Consider the following 21,229-nt stretch of genomic DNA (forward strand, 5'->3'; position numbering starts at 1 on the left):
CCCACACTTCCTGGTTTAGTCTCAATGCCCCGCCCCTAAGGCTGCCACGCCCACTAGCCTTCTGGGTTAGGGTGAGTTGTAGGTTCCTATCCTTGGGCGAGCACCGCTGGGCAGTGGTGGAGCTGCTGGACACCGACAATGGAGAGCGCGCTAGCCGTGCCCCGCCTACCCCCACACGACCCGGGGACGCCGGCGCTGTCGGTGGTGGACATGCACACGGGCGGCGAGCCCCTGCGCATTGTGCTGGCTGGGTGTCCAGAGGTGGAAGGGCCCACTTTGCTGGCCAAGCGGCGTTACATGCGCCAGCACCTTGACTACGTGCGGCGGCGACTCATGTTCGAGCCCCGGGGTCACCGGGACATGTACGGAGCTGTCCTGGTGCAGAGCGAGCTTCCGGACGCTAACCTGGGCGTTCTGTTCCTGCACAACGAGGGCTACAGTTCCATGTGCGGCCACGCAGTGCTGGCGCTTGGCCGCTTCGCCCTCGACTTCGGGTTGGTGCCTGCACCCCCAGCCGGCACCTGCGAGGCCCGTGTCAACATCCACTGCCCATGCGGGCTGGTGACCGCTTTTGTGGAGTGTAAGGGCGGCCGCAGTTGTGGCCCTGTGCGCTTCCACAGCGTCCCGGCCTTCGTGCTGGCCTCAGGTAACTGGCGGGACCCTCCATCCTCTATCCGGAACGAAACTAACCACATTAACTGTCTCTCTGGGTTGGAACACAGCGGTGCAACTAACACACTCCGCATGCCCCTGCAACCAATAAAAAAGGTGATTCCAAATCACTGCAAACTGTGTCAGCATCTTAAGCTTTGCAGATTCGGCGCGTGCAGTTCAGTTAAACCGCAGGAGATCCTGGAGCGGTGAAGAATTGGTGCTTTGCTTACTGAGAGCCTTTTAGGCCTTTTCTTGCATTCCTAGATTTCACAGTTGAATAAAGCAAAGCACACTAGGGTCAAGGAAACAGCAAAGAATAGCCATACCAGGGCTCCAAAGTATGTTTGATAAACACATTATTACCCCTAATGAGTTACTAAATATGGTCTTTTCTTCTGTTAAAAGTGCCTTTCTTCTTTGGATAAGAATTAGAGAATGAAGTGAAGATACAGATGTTGCTGTTCTTAATTGTTTTAAGAACAGGGACATGGCCTGGGTTCAAATCCTGCAACCACTTAAAACTGTGCATCCTTAGATTATTCAACCTCTCTGAGCTTGTTTCTTCATTTATCTCATAGAGCTTGTTAGGTTTAAATGATAGTATGTTGTATACTTAGAATTTTAAAACTATATAAAATGTGTTCCTTGAGGTGGAAAGATTGCAGGATTTGTAGGATTGCTGAGAGGAATTGGGCTGTGAATGAGACTAGAACAGGCATTTTTCAGTCTTAGAGCAAACTTAGGCAATTTAAGCACACAAGTTGATGATGGATGCCTCTGGGGAAATTGATGCCATTTTCCCCTTAGGAGAGAATAGTGTCACATTCCAATTGGCATTTGAGGGAGACAGAATCTATGTTTAGAATTGCATCTGAAAAAACCCTCAATGGTTTACTGATGCTACCTAGTTTTCCCCTAGGTAACCCCAGCTGCATTAAAAGCACTAGATATTGTGGGAATTGACAGCTGGTCACCAACTACATCATAGTTCTGGGTCAATTAGGGCAGGGGAAGCCAACCCCTCAAGGACAATAGTTTCTGAGAGCATCTCCATGTGACATCACAATAATTGGTGGATAGTAATGGTCACTTTGAATAAAGAAAATGAAATCCTATATTTTCTACTTGGAAAACTGCATAAAAGGCAGATGGCAGTATTCAAGGTCACTTGCTTTGCATCTCCATATTCAGTGACCATGGGCAAGAAAGTCCATGCCTCCATGTCACAGTCTGTAAAATGAGGATGACTGCAGTACCTACCCCAGAGGGCTGCCGAGTTTATCTTCAACACACAACACTAAAGGGCATTCTCCTATGTTTTGTTTACTGTGTTCCAATTGCCTAGAATAGTAGGTAATCAATGAATATTTATTGAATAAGTAACTAAATAAATGAAATTTAGAAGAATATGCTGATTTGCAAATGTAGCTGTCGGTGCCCCTTGAGAAACTTATTCTCACTGGAAATTAAACTTTTGTCTTTATTGTTAAGATGTATTGTATCCCTAATCTGTACCAGGCACTGCCCACACATTATCATGTAGAATTCTGAAAACAACTCTTAGGGAAAATAGCAATTCCATTTTATACACAAGGACACCAAAGCCATAGTAAGTGAGGCCAATCAGATTGCTTCCCTCTCATCCTTGAAGTGTTTGTTGTTTGAAGAGATGTTTATCAATTTTCTGGAAAACTAATGTATAATACTTTGTTCACACATATGGCATGTTTTAAAATGTCTTTCTTGTCCAACTGAACCCCAAAAAGGGCAAAGGCAATGTTTTATTTATTTTACTTCTTGTATACCTCTTAGATCATATACAATAATTAGCATATAGTAGGTAGCCACTAAATCTCAGGTGAAGTAAATCAAATTAATATTGTAGTGATAAGCTTGTATAAAATAAAAGGAAAAACCTTAAATTTTGGATTGAGTTCTAAATAGAGGTTGTATATTTTAGTGGAAAAGGTTTGGGTGTTGGAGTCACCTCATCCCAAGTTTGATTCCAAGCTCCACCACTGATTTTGTGCATAACAGAGAATAATGTGAAGACAGTAAATAATATAGTACAATCTCTTAGGGCTGTAGTAATTACAACATTAATGTAATGAATCAATGTGAACATACCTGGCACTTAAGATGTAGTCACATGAGAAATATCTTAATTTTTAATGTTAGTAAATTTCTGATTAAAAAATAAAATATTAATGGAATAATATTAATGGACAGAAGTTAAAAAAGAGGAAATTGAAACTCAGATATATTATCTTACCCAATTGCCTATTCTAAGAAAACTAGAGCCCAAGATTTTAAAGAGGGTGGGCTAGGGGAGCAGTTACAGGCTCAGTGACCACTTGAGCCAGCTCTCCCACTCCTCCCTGGTGCAGGATTGGGGCCAATGGCTTGTTTAGCTACACAGTCAAGAAGATGGTATAGGCAGACTAAGTCACAGACTGTTACTCCTGCCCTCTGGTAGGTACCAATCTACACGCTCACACCCATCATTTAACCATAGGTTTCCATATTCAGCAGTCCTTCATTACTACTTACTTCCTCATTCTCCTTTCCTTAATCCTGATTTCAGGTTGCATCCACATCAAGATGAAGACATTTTTCAATGTTGCTGTTAAGATCCACAGGCACATTTCATTCTTTTGATTATAAATTTTCTTTATTTCAACACATATGTTACAAGGACTTCTGTAGATTAGACCTAATTCCTAGTATACTGGTATTGTTGTATTACTCTGTAAAACTCAGGTACACAAGGAATATTTTCTTTTTCACGACTTATTTTCTAAAATTGAGAGCCCACTCTGTCCTGTTGGGTGACTTGGCCCCATACATGTTATATGTGTGAGCAAAGTTTTCCTCAAAGTGCCACGCTTCAGAGGAGGGCCCTTTGGCCTAGCTTGCACAGCTGACCAGTGAAGTGAAGCTGGTCAGTCTACTCCATGTGGCCCTTGTCCTCATCCCCTGCACTCCCGCTCCTGATTGGCTGTGCTGTTCCACCCTGATGCCCTCCTGTGGTGCTGTGGGGAAGTCAATACAGTCCTCTGTACTCAGGACATTTAGCCTCCTCTCTCCCTAATTCAAAAGAAATTATCAGCTAATAGAAATATTTCTCCCTTCAGACACTCTAGCCAACAAATGCCTTTCCCCTGAGAATTAGGTTTCCTATAAAAAAAAAAAAAAAAAAAAGATCTACTTTCTCCCTTGCCAGGTGCCTTCCCCAAGGCAGGGACCACCAGACCAGCTTGAATTGGAGAGAAGGAAGAGAGGAAAATATCAAAAGGAGTACCATTATGGTTTGGATATGTGGTGCCCCCCAAAAGCTCACATATGAGACAATGCAAGAAAATTTAAAAATGCTTGGTTAATCAGTGTATTAATCTGTTTGAATGGTTTAACTGGGTGGTAACAGTAGGTAGGTAGGTGGGGTGTGGCTGGAGGAAGTTGGTCACTGGAGATGTGCCTTTGGGATATATATTTTGTCCCTGATGAACATTGCTCTCTGTGCTTCCCAAGTGTCATGTTCTGAGCTGCTTTCCTCTGTCACTCCCTTCTACCTTCATGTTCCGCCTTATCTCAGGCACAGAGCAATGGAGTCTGCCAACTATGGACTGAGACCTCTGAAACCAAGAGCCTCAAATAAACTATTCCTCCTCTAAAGTTGTTCTGTTCAGGTCTTTTGGTCATAGTGGCAAAAATCTTACTAAAACAAGTAGAGACACTTTTAATGTCCCAAAACATCTTCCAACCCATTCCTTTGGAAATGCAGATAAAGGATTTCAAAGAACTGACCTTTAGGTGGAACTTTAGATATGTAAAATCCTGATACAAAAATAACACTATGTGATGTCTGCTATTGTACAATGGCTTTTTCCTGAGTCTTTGCAGAATCACTTTGAGATGAAAACATGCAGATGATATTTGTATATAATTTATAGAAAAAAAATTCTTTCAAAAATTTTGTTTTGACCTAGCATTTGAAGAAAACCAATTTGTGAGTAGAATTCAAATTCTATTTTAAACTGTTACTAGTAGTAAAATCAGGGACCTACATTTTCCTTTATAAGGATCAATTTTATACCTGAGGGTTTTCCCTCCCTTGGTCTCTATGATGTTTCTCAGAAAAGGGCTTCATAGTAGTTAATAAATATGTATGTATGATATGGGGTGTGACAGCATTCAAATGTTTTACAACTTAATGCAAACATCATCAAGTTAAAAATAAAAAGATGCACCCATCATTACCTGATGCTCACTCTTTTGAAAAATGGATTTCTACTTCATTCCTTTTCATGATACCAAAAGTTCTCCCTGCAAGCTGGGTACGGTGGCTCATGCTGGTAATCCCAGCATCTTGGGAGGCTGTGGCAGGAGAATGGTGAGTTCAAAGCCAGCCTCAGTTCTCCCACAGAATAAACATTTAAATATTTAAAATGCTGTGAATGTTTTGCTAAAATACTAAAAACAAACTGATTTTCAAACACATCTTTTTAAGATCTCATGGTGGATGTTCCTGGACATGGAAAGGTGGTGGTGGACATTGCATATGGTGGAGCATTTTATGCACTGGTTAGTGCAGAAAAGCTTGGACTTGATGTATGTTCTGCGAAGACAAGAGACCTTGTGAACACAGCGAGTGCAGTGACAGAAGCAGTGAAAGCTCAGGTCAGTCCAGTCACTGCCATAATAGCAAATAACCTCCCTCTGTGGCATGGAGAAATAGAATGATCATGTCCATTAAGTATCTTAATAGGGTACTGGTTAAAATCTTAGGTACTAGAGCAAGGCTATTGGTGAGCTCTGGCTTTGCCATTTATAATATTCATAACCTTGTACAAGTTACATAACCTCTGCATGCCCCAGTTTTTAGCAGATATTATACAGTATCTGCTTTTAGGGTTGTTATAAAAGTGAAATAAGTTAATACATGTAAAAGACTTAGAATATTGCCTGGTCCTTAATAATAGCAATAAATGTTAACTATTAGTCACTTTTTAATATACCTATGATGATATGGCTTATGGTTATTTGAAATTACAATAAATATATTATACAATATTCCATTAAGTTGAAGCTCATGTGTTTTGCTCTATGTGGTTATTCTGTATTTGCTATATGTGGTTATTAGATCTGATAAAAACTCTTATTTCAATAAGAAATTAATGAAAAATTTTCTTAGTGAATTTTTCTTGTATTGCCTAGAAGTTACTCAAATAACTATTCAACTAACTAGTTTGTGCTTGGGATAAAACCATCTTGATAAAAATCAGTTTCAATAATGAGTTAATAATATTATTTCTAGCACAAGTCTGCCATTTTACCTTGAAGTCAGAACTTAGAGATAAAATACATAATTTGAATGTTTTGGCACCTAAATATTTAATTACTAATAGTAAAAATTAACTTGTGAAAGGCAATGTCTATTATACTTGCACTCGTAATTTCTAACGGACTCAACACTCTTGGCTTTAATTAAAAACTTAAGTAACAAATGAAAATATATGCTATATTGCTATTCTAAATTTTCATTTTTCTGAAACTTTATGTGGATATTATTTAGTCAGGAACTTTTAAAGAGCAAAAATTATATTTTTTTCTATCAAGCAGAAAGCTAATAGTTTTAAAAATTGGCACACAATAATTCCATTTGTTATGAAATTGAGAAGAAAAAGACATGTGAAAGTAGTAATTTTGAACTTCCCCATAAAGTCTGAACTTCTCACACAGATGGTAGTGACAAGGGTGGACCCTGATAGAGGGGAGATTTTGAGAAAAATATGAAGTTCTATTGCTGATGTATCAGATAGTAGAACTACTTTGTCAATTGCTGACCATCAATACTGCTGATGCAAATTTAGGGAAAGACCATCTGTGGGGGGAAGGGCTAAAGTTAATATAAATTTTCCTTCTTTCTTTTAACAAACATTTAGCATGAACTTATTGCATGTCAGACATATGCTAGATGCTAGAGACCCAAAGGAAGAACAAACCCTACCTTATCTCCCAGGAGCTTGAGCTAGTGGTGGGAAGGATGGGGGACATACTTGTGAAGCTGTGAACAGTGTGTTGGAGTAGTACTTCAGTGGAGTTGGGCTCAGGGGCTCAGAAAGCTAAGATCCGATATGCAGGCCTGTTGGCTTTTAAGAATCTAGATATGTTCAATTTTTAAAAAATAACAGGTAAGTGGGAGTGAAATATACTAATTATAAGAATAAATGGAGAAGATCATAGTACTCTTAGTCTACTAGACAATTGGAATTATAGAAACTCGGGGAAAGTTAAACAAGTAGATCTCCCAAGAAAACCTGGGAGCATTACACTTTTGGGTCTTAATGTTCCTTACCACTGAGGACCTACCAACTCAGCCAGTGCCAGCTTCTGTGTCTGCTGTTTTTCATGGAACCAACTGACTTCATCCTCTACAGTATCTTTCTTTCTTTTTTCCCCTGTTCAATTGCTTCTCTTACCCCAAATCTTCTAGATCCTTTTAACTTTTATTTGCTCATGGCCTCTCACAGTCCTTGTCTCTATCACTGGAATTAACCTCAGCTCTAGATACTTAGTGCCTGATTTTTCTACATTCTCCCCTTCGGGCTCCTAAGAATGAAAATACGATGGCTTTAGCTACAGCCAGCCTGTGGACTTGGGGCCAGTGCTTCAAAAATTATGTGTTTGTTGAGGTGTATGTATAATAGAGGACTGTTCTTTTCATTGAAGCTATATGCAGGTCAGTTTCCTTAGAAGGGACCCAAAGTATGATAACAACCAGAAATAATAATAATTAAAAAAAAAACTATCTAAAGAATAGCATCTAGCATCTGGTGCCTTGCCCCAAAATGGTAAAGATTGAAAAATTTAAGAGTACCCTATCTACATTATTGAAAAAGATAAATTTGAAATAAAGCATTTATTTTACATATGGATAATTATTTTGTTCTTATTTTCAGTTTAAAATTACTCATCCTGATAATGAAGACCTTTCCTTTCTCTATGGAACTATATTAACAGATGGAAAAGATGCTTATAGTGAGGAACCAACCACCAACATCTGTGTATTTGCAGATGAACAGGTATTAAAACTGTAATTGTTAGCCACAAACACCAGGTACTATGGAACTAGAATACTCTGAACATTTTTCCTTTATGCTGAAACAGGTTGACAGGAGCCCCACTGGCTCAGGAGTGACAGCCCGAATTGCTCTGCAGTATCATAAAGGCCTTCTAAAACTAAACCAAACCAGGATCTTCAAAAGCAGTGCAACTGGCTCTGTGTTCACAGGGAAAGCTGTGAGGGTGAGTGTCACCTTTGTTTCTTATTTGTAAATATGTTGCTTATGAAACTGAAGAGGACTGAGTGAAGAGTTCTCAGAAGAGATTTGTGTGTGTGTGTGTGTGTGTGTGTGTGTGAGAGAGAGAGAGAGAGACACTGAGGATTAAACCCAGGGGTGCTATACTACTGAGCTATATCCCCAGTCCTTTTTTTTGTTGTTGAGACAGGATCTCCCTAGATTGATGAGGCTGGCCTTGAACTTGCAATCCTACTGCCTCAGCCTCCAAGTAGCTGGGATTATAGGTTGTGCCACTGGGTCCTGTTCATAATAGAATTTTAAAGCAAGCCTGTAAAAACTTCTGTTCAACTAACATATTGGTTCTCAAAGTTTAATCTTGGGACCCCTAAGAGTCCCCAAAATGCTTCCCATATGTCTACAAGGTCAAAACTCTGTTAATAATAAGACTAAAATAATAATAATAATAATTGCTTTTCACTCTCATTCTCTCAAATGTATTCAGTGAAGTTCTCCAGAGACTACATGATGGGTGATATCCCAACCAACTCAATGCAAAAGCAGATATAAGAATCTAGCTGTCTTTTGTTAAGCCAGACATGAAAGAAGTTTGCAAAAGTGTAAAACAATGCCACATTTCTCATTAAATTTTTTGCAAATATATTTCACAAAAATTTCTTTATACATTAAAGTGTAATCACTGTAATGGGTTTATTGTTTTTAATGAAGTAATTAACAAATATCTTTAATTCTCAATACAACAAATATGGATAGATATAACCTTCATAAACCAAACCTCCTTGAGGTCCTCAAATCTTAAGGTATAAATGGTACCGAAACCATAAGGTTTGAGAACCAATAAATTATGGTTTGGGGATTTTGTTATTATTTTTTGTTTTAATCTACAGAGTGTTTTATTTTATATAATAGAATGTAAAAACCATGAAAAATTGTAAAAAGCAAAATTTTTGTACTGAAATAAAATTTTAAATATGTTAACAGGGCCAATTAATCTACTTATGGTAGTAAGTGAAATCTACCCCAGAATGAATACATGTAGTAAATGAATCTCTATTCCTTTAACATAGAAAACAATCCATCCTAATTATCAGTTATTTTCAAGGTTTGTTTTTTTCTGAATATGGAATTTTCTTTAAGTTAGGTATTCCTAGATCATAGACTGATTTTATGGTATACCAAACCATTTATAGCATATGAGAACACTTGGAGCACAATGTCTTCAGAATTTGAGCCTGAAGATAAAAATAATAATATAGAATATTTACTAGGTACATCACTGTGTATCAATTTCCAAGCTAAGAATGTTATACATACCATATTATTCATTTAAACCTTGTAAGAATTCTAAGAGACTGGTACTGTTATGATCCTTTTTTAATAGATGAAAAAATAGAGAATTAGAAAGCTTAGGTAAATTTGTCAGAACTTAGTTCATGAGTAGCAAAGCCAGGCTATGAATGTGGGTCTCTCTCAACAGACTCTATGCTGTTAATTATTACATTGTACTGCTACCACTCAAAGCCAAGTTTACCGGTGCTTGATATTATACCAGCTTTGTAACAAAATAATAAAATTACTGTACCCTATTTTAATATTTGACATTTACCTTTACCTTAGTTGTTCTTATTTACAAGATTTGAAAGTAAAAATCAACTTCAAGTAAGATTTTCTGTTATTTATTTTACAGTTATTAATCAGGCTTACCAGAGTATCTTCACATGCACTATAAGCCTTTCCTTTCTGTCTGGGCTCTTCCAGGCTCTCTGATGGTACTTTCTCAGTCTCTTTCCCTGCCCCAGCTTCTGCTCCCTGTCCATCCAATTAAGTGATTCCAGCATTTTATTCTTAGCTTCCTTCCATCTCATCTACAATTTAATGCCACTAGACACTTTCTTCCACTTTCTAGACTTCAGTTCTCAACCCCTCTGCTGCTGATGACTCCTAAACCTTCATCCCTACGATTCCTGTCTTGCAACTCTTTCTGATCTAACACTTTTATTGCTGGTCACTATCCTCATCTCTATGAGGAATGAATGTCCTCAAAGTATTTCAAACTCAACTTGTTAAAAAGTCCATCCTATGGACTAGGGCTGTTATTCAGTGGCAGAGCGCTTGCCTAGCATGTTTGAGGCACTGAGTTCGATCCTTAGCCCCCCATAAAATAAAGGCATTCTGACCATCTACAACTATATTTTTTAAGTCCATGCTACCATCCTTCCTTCCACATACTCCTCTCTTATTCCCCATCTTAGCTAATGGCATCATTAGTTTCACTTCCAAGCACGAAACCATGGTCTTGTTTACCTTATTTTTAATTTCTTTCTACATTGTCAACGGGCCAGTCATTTCCACCTCCAAAGTATTTCTATATTATGTTATCTTTCTCCATCTTTACTAAAAACTACCTAGTGCCTCTGGATTAAACCAGTGAATCAAATTTCTCTCTTAACAGGTTTCTGGGCTTCTAGTCTCTCTCCTCTTCAATTTGTCCTTCATTTTATGCTAAACATATCTAAAATACACATTAGACCACGTTAGTTACTTTCCTTAAAATTTTTCCATAGCCCTTGGGGTTCCTTTAGCACGATAAAAATCAAGAGTTCAACTTTTAAGCCAGGTACAGTATGAGTGAAATATTTTGATAGGATGCTCCTTCCATCTTTTTCAGGAAGCAAAATGTGGTGACTTCAAAGCGGTTATAGTGGAAGTATCAGGACAAGCGCATTACACAGGTGCAGCAAGCCTTACTGTAGAAGATGACGACCCACTGAAGGATGGATTTCTTCTCAAGTGACCTCTTCCGTGACTTTTAAGGGATTTCCTTCCAAAGTAATTATTATCTGTAATCAATGTTTCCTTTAAATTATGTGTTAACCATTATTGAGTGAATCATGTCATCTAATATCCCTTCTTTCTAAAATAGTACACTGTAGTGAAATAGACAATTATCCCCCTATTTTCAAATGGACTTTGATATAAATATCACTTATGTCTACTATACAAAGTGCCAAAAATTCAGAAACTTTTCTAGTCATTATCTTATCAGGTAAAATAGAACCTTAGTTACTTAAATATTACTCTATGGTAATTGCTATAAGATTTTGTTTTAGAGATTCTTTGAATAAAATTTGTAATTGTAGCCTTCTCAACAATAAACTTTACAATTTTTTTAGTCTTCTAGTTTTAGTAAAGTAATGGCCTCTATAAGCAGCATATAAAGGATATGGATTATTAAGGGGTATCCAACACTTAATATAAACAGCCTGGGTGGTCAACTTCTGTGAGTAGGTGTTACTTTAGCTGCTGCTGGGATGTGCTCCAAGCTGCAAATTGGGCTCCTATATTCACAAGTACTAAGTGTCATAAACTTATGCTAAGACTAATTAGTAATCAGACTTGCTATCTCTTTAAGGTGCGTGCGTGCGTGCTTGTGTGCGTGTGTGTGTGTCCACACATGTGCATGTGTGTGTGCATGGTAGAGATGGAATCCAAAGTGGGTACAGAACCCAGGACCTCAAGAATGCTTAGTACATTCCTACCCACTGAGTTACCCTCTGGCTTCTCTAAGGCTTTTATAAAAGGAATTGTCCATTGCATTATTGAAGTGCAAGTACATAGTAGAAATTAATAGGGGATAGGGATTTTAGCTCTGTGGCAGAGTGCTTGCCTAGCATGTGCAAGGCCCTGAGTTCAGTCCTTGGCCCTGAAAAAAAAGAAAAAAGAAACGAATTAAATAATGAATCTTTATAATGGAATGAGTCACATTATCAACCACATAGAAATAAAGAAGAAATAAATGTAGACCTTTGGCACTCTTCCCAGACAATTCTTATCTGTGAGCGTGTTAAAATATTTGATTGTTAGTAGTTGTCATAGATTGAAGCACTAAAATTGTCTCTTTTAATGTGATGCCCTTAAAGAATTCAGTAGACTCTTTTGTGAGGTAGGTAATAGTATTTTCTTTCTAAACATACAAAAACTGAATTAATTATTTATTTTACCAGGCTTTATCACCCAGTAAATCCAAACTGATCCTGTCTTTAGTTCTATGGTTTTACCTGACCAAAATTAATATTTTTAAATTTCCATGTTACACAAAAGCAGTTATGGTATTTTTCACTTGGTCTTTATGAAATTCTGTGGCAAAGAAAGCACCAAAGAAAAGTGACACTATCACTAACTCAGTGTGACCATGTACTTTTTACTACAGATTAAGAGCTGTACTTTAAAAAAAAAAAATTAAAAGTGAACTAAATAACAGTGAACAGAACCACTCTTTTCTCTCCAAATCTCACAAGTCACAATAATTTGAAAAAATACATTGCTTAAAAGTTACATTCTATAGCTTTTTATATGCCATGTTACATAGCCTCTACTATAATGAATTATACTCTGCAATAGGTATTAGTATCCCATGGTTACCAAGGGTGGGAATTTCATCCCTGATATTTAGAATTGTCAGTTCTGGGTGATAATAAACAAATGATGACTTTTAGCCAGTTTTATCACTGTTTTGGAATTCTCTACAAACAGCATAGCTCTTGTCAGCTGCACCAGGGTGGATCACTCCCTCTGCAGATCCTCTGTGTGTTACTGCTTGTCCCAGTCAGAAGAGGGAGAAGCAGATCAGGTATGTCAAAATAACTCTCCAAAGGTCATTCTAGAGGCTGTGAATCTAGACTTTTGACTACACTATTTTCTTACTATACTTCTTCTATCTCTACGAAAGGACAGTTAGAACTTTTTCAAGATACAGTACTTGAATAATGATGGTGTATTTCTTAAACATTCAAAAATTGGTGTTACTTAACTCTTCCAAAATTCTAATCTAAACCAGAGCCAAACCCTTGCAATACAACAAATGTTATTCTATATTTTGCCCTGTCTCCTTTGGGGTCAGAAACACTAGGGAGATCACCTCCCACCTCTGCCTGTCTGGCCAGTCACCAAGCCCTATTGATTCTACCTTCTAAATGTTGCTCACTTCTACTCCATCCTAGATCACTAAGGGTCTAACCTCACCAACCAAAGTATATCTGATCTTCCCCTCACTGGTTTCTTCCCTTAAGTACTTAAATGTCTTATCACAAGTAGAATGAACCAAACATCCCTGTTCCTCATCCTTTAGCTTGCTGTCACTCCTTACCTTGGCATTCGAGTTTTTAGATTTCTTACTCTCCACTCACTGGGTACATTTTCTCACCTTCCATTTGCTAGTCAACTCTTAAGTCTGATTTCTGCTTCATTACTACTTGGAAGCTATACTTGACCTAATTGTCACACTTAACTGTCTCCACAAGGTTTATGCAATCCATGGTGGCTGCTTCTGCTTGCTACTTGCAGGAGAGTATATTACACTAGGAACCCCCCACCCACTTAGTGCTGAGCTCACCCACAGAGCCACTCAGTGAGATTCCCAAGGCCTTTAGGTTGAGACCCAGTCCCCATTAAACCCACCTAGCACTGCCATTGTATGAGTCCAGGTCCTTCTCTCTCCTTCACTATGAACTTGCGTTGCTCATTGCTTCAAGTCCCCCAAATTCCATAAGAGTTGGGTCATCCTTCTCAAAACTCTCAAAAGCTACAAATTGCATAATATCCTTAAGACAACATTCCTCATACTTTGGCAAGTGTATAAATCACCTGTGAATCTTAAAATGCAGATTCTCATCCAGTAGGCCTGGGGGGAGCAGTTCTACCAAATCCTCAGGTGATATTAATGCTGCTTAGTAGGAGGGCTACACTGTGAACAGTAAAATTCATTGGCAAATCTATTTTAATTGCTTGTTTGGGCCCAGGTTTTACAGGTGAGTTCCCCTGATCTGGTAAGCCATTTCAACTCTGAAATACATGAAAATCCTGTTTTCAGATAAAGGACAGGGCTGACCTCAAGAGCACAAATGACTTTCCTGAGGACAGCCTGGGGACATTACCTTCCCTTCTTTACTGAAGACAAAAACATAAGCCTCATTAACTCTCTCACAGCCTTGTTTTGTGCCCTTTAACTGCTTCTTAGTTTTTTTACTACTCCCTAGCATTCCACCTATGGTTCCTTTGTTTCTTCATTTGATATTCTATCCCTAAGCAGTCATACTCACGGTATGACACTGAACCTTGAATAAATCTGTTCCACAGTATGCGGGCCGGTCTCCTTCCCTAGGAGGCCAACCTGGCTGGCACTCTGAAGCTCAAACCAATGGCTGGGTAACCTCAGGGAAAGGAGGGGTGTCAGGGGCTGGCTTTTCTGGGGTACTGGGCTGGCGTCCCGCCCCGCGCTCCTGCGTAAACACGCGGTTCCCACGGCAACGCCTGGAGCCCACGTCAAAGGCTCCGCCGGGTCCTCTGTGACCGTCACCCCTCCCGCCCAGCCTGACTCCCCACAGCGGCCGCTCCCCCGGCCCAAGCCACCTCTCCGGCCCAGAGGCCGCCTCCCCGGTGCGGGATGAACAGATCCGCGGCCTCCGCGGGGCCCCATGGAGGAGCATCCGCGGCCGCCGCCGGCCCGCCCACCAGTGAGCATGGCCTTGCCGGGCGTCCCACATCCCGGCGCCCCCTCCGCGGCCGGCTCGCCTGGCGGGACTTCCTCCGCGGCGACATTGGCCGTGCTCTCCTTCAGCACCGTGGCGACCGCAGCGGCCGCGGCGCTGGGGAACCAGAGCGACGCCAGCGGGGGAGGCAGTGCTGCCGCTCCAGGTGGCGGCGGCGGCGGAGGCAGGCCCGGGGCGGCGGGGGCGGTGCTGGGCCCAGAGGCGGCGCCGGTGCTATCGCACGGGGCAGCGGTGGCAGCTCAGGCGCTCGTCCTGCTGCTCATCTTCCTGCTATCTAGCCTGGGCAACTGCGCGGTGATGGGGGTGATCGTGAAGCACCGGCAGCTTCGCACCGTCACCAATGCCTTCATTTTGTCGCTGTCCCTGTCGGATCTGCTCACGGCGCTCCTCTGCCTGCCCGCTGCCTTCCTGGACCTCTTCATTCCCCACGGAGGTTCGGCGCCCGAAGTCGCCGCGGGGCCTTGGCGCGGCTTCTGCGCAGCGAGTCGCTTCTTCAGCTCGTGTTTCGGCATCGTGTCCACTTTCAGCGTCGCCCTCATTTCGCTGGACCGCTACTGCGCCATCGTGCGGCCGCCCCGGGAGAAGATCGGCCGGCGCCGCGCCCTGCAGCTCCTGGCGGGCGCTTGGCTGGTGGCGCTAGGCTTTTCCTTGCCCTGGGAACTGTTTGGGGGATCCCGGGAGCCCTCCTCAGTGCAGACCTTCCATGGCTGCCTTTACCGGACCTCTCCAGACCCCGCGCAGCTGGGCGCGGCCTACAGCGTGGGGCTGGTGGTGGCCTGCTACTTGCTGCCCTTCCTGCTCATGTGCTTCTGTCACTATCACATCTGCAAGACCGTTCGCCTGTCGGATGTGCGCGTGAGGCCAATGACCACCTACGCACGTGTGCTGCGTTTCTTCAGCGAGGTGCGCACTGCCACCACCGTGCTCATCATGATTGTTTTCGTCATCTGCTGCTGGGGCCCCTACTGCTTCCTGGTGCTGCTGGCCGCGACCCGGCAGGCCCAGGCCACGCAGGCCCCTTCTCTCCTCAACGTGGTGGCTGTCTGGTTAACCTGGGCCAATGGGGCTATCAACCCTGTCATCTATGCCATTCGCAACCCCAACATTTCCATGCTTCTAGGGCGCAACCGCGAGGAGGGGTACCGGACTAGAAATGTGGACGCTTTCCTACCCAGCCAGGGTCAGGGTTTGCAGGCCAGAAGCCGTAATCGCCTTCGAAACCGCCTAGGGGCTTGCAGCAGGATGTCCTCCTCCAACACCGCCAGTGGGGCCGGAGGTGACGTGGCCATGTGGGCCCGCAAAAACCCAGTTGTGCTTTTCTGCAGGGAGGGACCACCAGAACCTGTGACAGCAATAGCCAAACAGCCTAAAACTGAAGCCGGAGATACTAGCCTCTAAAAAGGGCTGGGATGGACAGCTTTTGAAGGCGAACTTCCACCCCTTCATTTAATGATACAAGATTCCAGGGAGAATCATGGATTTCATAAAGCCAAACATTTAAAACTAAAGAGAGGGGGCGGGTTGCCACTTCCCCCCAAACAACATAAAAACAATGTCCCCTTCTTCAGAAAGTGCCAAAAGGAATGTAAAATGCAAAAATTAAAACAATCTTAAGCCACACAACCCAGCATTGTGAACTTAAGTGCCAAAAAAAAAAAGACACAAATAAAATTCACAATTACTGAAAAGCTCATATTACAGGAATCACACTGTGAAACAAAGCAAAAATCACTGAATGCAACCAGTATGTGTTCAAATACATAGTTTCAGGATTGAATGGAGACCCTCAGAGCTGCTTGAAGGCCCCTCTATATCACCAGCATTGAACGAAAATCTTTAGATTCTAGAACTTGCACCTCTGACCATGCTTAGGTGCTTAGGTTTGTGAGCAGAAAATTCTTATCCTTACATAAATTGGTGCACTTCTTTCCATCCTTGTAATCTTTGTGGGAAATTTTAAATTCAGATCTTATTTTGAAACCATTTGGGGATTCTGAAAAGTTGGATTTTGAAAGTTGGTTAATTACTACATAAAACTTAACCATCTGAAGGGCAAATAGCATAAAGAAATATGACTGTTCAAAAAGTATTCCAAGATTATTCATAAAAATGACTCTCCCTTCCACCCTTCTTCCTGCCACCCCACCCATCCCAATTACCTGTCTTGGGAAATTTGGAAGCTTACCCTTACTCTAACCTGCTACTCTCCTTTATGATAACTTTTAGGATGCCATTTTCAGAAGGCTTTCACATTTTAAAAAGATAATAACTTTCATAGTAGAAAAACCTTTTGTTTTTTGACATTAAATTTGATTTTTTAGATCCCACCCAAACTGTAATTTGAAGTCAAATTGATTGAACAGGGTAAGTGATGCTATTAAGTACCAAGACTGGCTTTCCTAAATGGCATTTAACTAATTGAAGATAATTCCAAAGAGAAATTCTAAAAATAGTTTGAGAAGTGGCCACATTGTTGGAATAATCAACAGAGCTTTCAAGAGGTTCATGCTCTCCTACATTTTGGAAGTTGAGCATATCTTTTTTTTTTTCAAGTAGCTGATTGCTGCTTTATAGACATGACCTGTTTAAAATATTGTTATCTTTACCAAAAGGAAGAATAGGTGTGAGACTACTATATGAAAGAGGGCATTAAAAACAAAGGTGTAAAGTTGGAGAGGTACCTCAAGCAAATTGCAGATGTCTTCAGAAATGTGAGCATTGAGATGCTTTTTACAATAATTCAAAAGCACAATTTAGGATTTGTCTATGTGAAATTTCTTATATTGAATGTCACTGTACACAGAATCATTTGCTCAGAATTTTAAAAGATTTTTTTTCTGGTTTTTTCCCTCTTTCCTTCTCGCTACCCTGTTCCTCTTTTCTTCAATATTTCACAGCCTTAACTGAATAAGAACCTGGTATGAAAAGTCTTCAGGTCTCTATGAAGATTTCAATATGAAATAGCCAGCATTTTTTCTTGTATTTAAAGTTGTTTATTAGAATTTAAGTCTTTGTGTGACTTTTGTAATCAAAGATGGAAATACATGATTCCTGTTAGAGCAAAACATGTTTTTTTTTTTTTTTCTGCTTCTCTGGGTATCATCACAATCCAAAGTATATAAATTATCTGCATACATTTGCTACACTCAATATAGTACAAAGTAGATGAGATAATCTCTCTATTATTTTCATGAAAAATATAGCGTTAATAGCACAGGGCTAACATGTAACATGCATTGCCTGTTAAAGGTGGGGGAGGGGGTATTTTGGCATTGTGTGAAAATGGAAGTATTTTCTGGGATTTAGGGAGAGATGATAAAGTCTTCCAGTTTTAAAACATACCATAGAAGAGGACTCAGCCAATATGAACAAAGAGCAGAAAGAAAGTGAGAGACCTTAGGAGGTGGCATGGTGTAAAGTAGGGTTTTGTCTGAGAAGAAAGGAAAAAAAACAAGCAAACTCAAATGTGATGTGAAATAAACCTTCCTGGTTAGTAAAGAGAAAATCTAAGATTGGACATTCCAAGGTTAGCATGAAAGACTTCAAGGAAGAAAATTAATTCCCCCTCCGTTTTCAGTAGAAGGGAGTTTTAAGGAAGGAGTGGCTTGTGAGTGAGACCACTCTGTTAGTGGCTCCAAGAATCTTGGTTGGCAATAGGGAGAATGTTGCTAGTCAGTTACTGAACTATTTATAATGTTGTGAGTGTTTATTTTTTTCATTTGAAGATATACAACTATTGGTTGGCAGAACTCGAATTTCACTACGGTCCTGGTTGGGACTTAAAGTACCGTGTTCCCTTGTCTACCTTCTGGTCCTCCTTGAAAGGCTACATGCAGGGAAAGCAAGGAGGAGAACTTATGTTTCCATCATCATCATCAGTTGCCGTTTCGTTTGCTACTCTATGTAAGTCAGTTTCCTTGGTGCCAAGGCTACTAAGGGACAGAAATCACAGTACCAGCATGGGGACTGCTTACTGCCCAACTGAGGGTTTAGTGCTTTATGAGAATCATCCCTAATCAGGATTCTTAATTTACTTGTGGGAAAGAAAAGGTACAGCATTTTCAGAATAGGTTATCAAAGAAAGGAGATGAATTTGTAAGCACAAGATATTCAGATAAAGGTCAGCAATAAATCTGGTCCCATGGAACCAATATGGTTTCATATCTTGAATAAAAGAAGGAGAATGATTCTCAAATAAATGAGTCTTAGTTCTTTCCTCATGTTTACCGTGAGTGTGCAATTACTATACAACTTAGTGGGAGAAGGGGAAAGAGAATATCGGGATGCATATGCCAGAATGTAATCCCTTATGTCTTACTCTGTTCTGGTTTGAGTATTTCATTTGGGTTGCAATAATAATAAACACAAGTAGTACTCTAGATAGTTCATTAGTTAATTTAATATTTAGAGCAAATTTATGAAGAGGATATTGTTATTATTCTTTCTCCCATTTTACAGATGAGAAAGTTGAGGCACAGAGGTGTTAGATGATTTGCCTAAGAATACACAGCTAGTAAGTGCTAAAAGTAATATTTGTACCTGGCAGATAGTTGCAAGAAGTGGTCTCTTAACCACTTAGAGCCTCTCTTGTTTAAAAGTTAGTAGGAAATCTGGAAAAGAGACAGGGAATACAAAGACAACTATCAAAAGGATTAAAAAATAGATATCATAAAATTTAAAAGAAAGGATTTGCTTAGTTTGGAGAATAGCTATAGCTATAAAAGATGTGTGCCATTTTATTTTATTTTACTGTACCAGGGATTGAACCCAGGGGTGCTTACTGAGCCACATCCCCAGCCCTTTTAGTTTTTATTTTGACACAGGGCCTCACTAAGTTGCTTAGGGTCTCACTAAATTGCTGAGGCTGGCCCCAAACTTGCAATCCTCCTGCCTCAGCCTCCTGAGTCACTGGGATTATAGATGTACACCACTATGCCTGGCTCAAGATACGTGCTTTTTAAATATATGAAAAGTTTCTGAGCAGTTGTTTTCTGGAATAATCTCAACCCTTTGGATGATGATCCCAATATTTCATCTTCTCTATTCCTGCTCAGAGCAGCTGAGCACAGTTGGAGAAAAACTATAAAGTCGTATCAGTTAGTACTGTCTGCAGCTAAAATCCATAGCTTTGCCAGACCCTGCCCTCCACCGCCCAACAATCTGAATCTTTTCATTTGTCAACTCACTCTTTTTGCGCATGTTCTTGACCTTCAGACATTCGACACTCAATCATTTAACTGACTCTATCCTCTTGGGAGATGATCTTTGCTCCTACTTTGCCAAGAAAATAGAAGCCATCAGATATGTCTGTAGTTTTATATTTTAGTCACTAAACCTAACAAACTAACCTTTCTCTGGTATCCTTAACCTTCCTGCTGAACCAAATCCCTTTTATGAACATTTAAACATGTTCTAAACTCTCGAGAGGAACAAACTCGCTCCTATCCCTTTTCTTTCCCTCAGCTCCCTCCTTTCAACCACAGGAATGATCTATACTTTTTATTGATTTAAGTCCTAATCCATAGTTTTAGAAGCATAAGAAAGTCATTATTGGGCTGGGGATGTGGCTCAAGCGGTAGCGTGCTCGCCTGGCGTGCGTGCTGCCCAGGTTCGATCCTCAGCACCACATACAAAGACGTTGTGTCTGCCAAGAACTAAAAAATAAATATTAAAAATTCTCTCTCTCTCTCTCTCTCTCTTAAAAAAAAAAAAGAAAGTCATTATTTTTCTGCAACTCAGTTTTTCCCCACCAATCCCCTATTCTGCCAGATTGGGGGGAAAAATTAAGTCAGCAGCATCTGGGGTCTAAGGACGGGTTAAGGGCAAGGTTTTGGTGAACATGATTCAATCATGGTCATTTGTCCACACTGGCTTCCATCCAGGCATCCATCAATCTGTCTGTAGATTGACATTCATAATTTGCTGAATAATTGTCTCCCACTTCCACACCACCGAGGACTGTGGCCACACTCATAAGACTATCTCAGGCTGCTTTTTAAAACTTATTATTTTTTTATTATTGGACATGCTTTTATGTTGTTGGATCAATAAATCAAAACGATATATAAAACACACACTGGGCGTTTCCCTTCTGGAATGACAGTGACAGGCTTAGTGGACTTGATCCACAGTGAAATGACTATAACTAACGAAAATTATTGAAAAACCAACCAGTTAAAATCTCTTGGAATTGATCTAAGGGCAAACAGAAAATGAAGGACTATTTATTCAAGAAAAGTCTACTAAAACTCAGACATGAGTAATAAATCTGCAGCATTTGAATTATATCCACCATTTCTTCCCTGCTTCCGGCTCAGTATGACAGAAATTCCATTCTAGGTGTGTATAGCCAAGAGCATAGACTTCTCCCAGCACCCAAAGACTATGGTGTTTTTCAGAGAAAGGCAGGTCATGAGAATGACTCATCTCTCCAGTTGCATATTGCAAAAAAAAAGGTGAACATAGCCAAGATGTTAGGGGTGCTCGTCTTCCTCCTTATCCTACTCATATGACAGATGTTCTACCCCAGTTTCACTATGCTAAGAATACTGGGGCCATGACTACCCTGAACCCAGTTCATTTGTATGACTGTGATTCTATAATAGGATAGGCAAGCTGAGAAGACCAGGGGACAAGCGCTCCCACTCAGTGCCCTGCTTCTAAAAGAAGGTGTCACTTCAAAAGAAGCAGGCCATTGTCCCTGTCCCC

General features: G+C 40.6%; 2 protein-coding genes across 2 annotated transcripts; both read left to right on the plus strand.

Annotated features, from left to right (window-relative positions):
• Window positions 1-54: 54 nt before the first annotated feature.
• Window positions 55-11,145, plus strand: L3hypdh (trans-L-3-hydroxyproline dehydratase). Its single transcript, XM_046461089.2, has 5 exons — window positions 55-646; window positions 5,162-5,331; window positions 7,614-7,736; window positions 7,822-7,959; window positions 10,642-11,145. Exons 1-5 carry the CDS (start codon window positions 139-141, stop codon window positions 10,765-10,767), a joined length of 1,065 nt encoding a protein of 354 aa, XP_046317045.1. The 5' UTR covers window positions 55-138; the 3' UTR covers window positions 10,768-11,145.
• Window positions 11,146-14,286: 3,141 nt separating this feature from the next.
• On the plus strand, window positions 14,287-18,663 carry Gpr135 (G protein-coupled receptor 135). The gene has a single exon (XM_046461476.2). The coding sequence runs from the start codon at window positions 14,447-14,449 to the stop codon at window positions 15,917-15,919; it is 1,473 nt and encodes a 490-aa protein (XP_046317432.1). The 5' UTR covers window positions 14,287-14,446; the 3' UTR covers window positions 15,920-18,663.
• The last annotated feature ends 2,566 nt before the right edge of the window (window positions 18,664-21,229 follow it).

This window comes from Marmota monax, unplaced genomic scaffold (genome assembly GCF_021218885.2).
Source record: "Marmota monax isolate L192 unplaced genomic scaffold, Marmota_monax_Labrador192_F-V1.1 WCK01_AAM20220418_F8-fsc00001, whole genome shotgun sequence".
Taxonomy (NCBI): Eukaryota; Metazoa; Chordata; class Mammalia; order Rodentia; family Sciuridae; genus Marmota; species Marmota monax.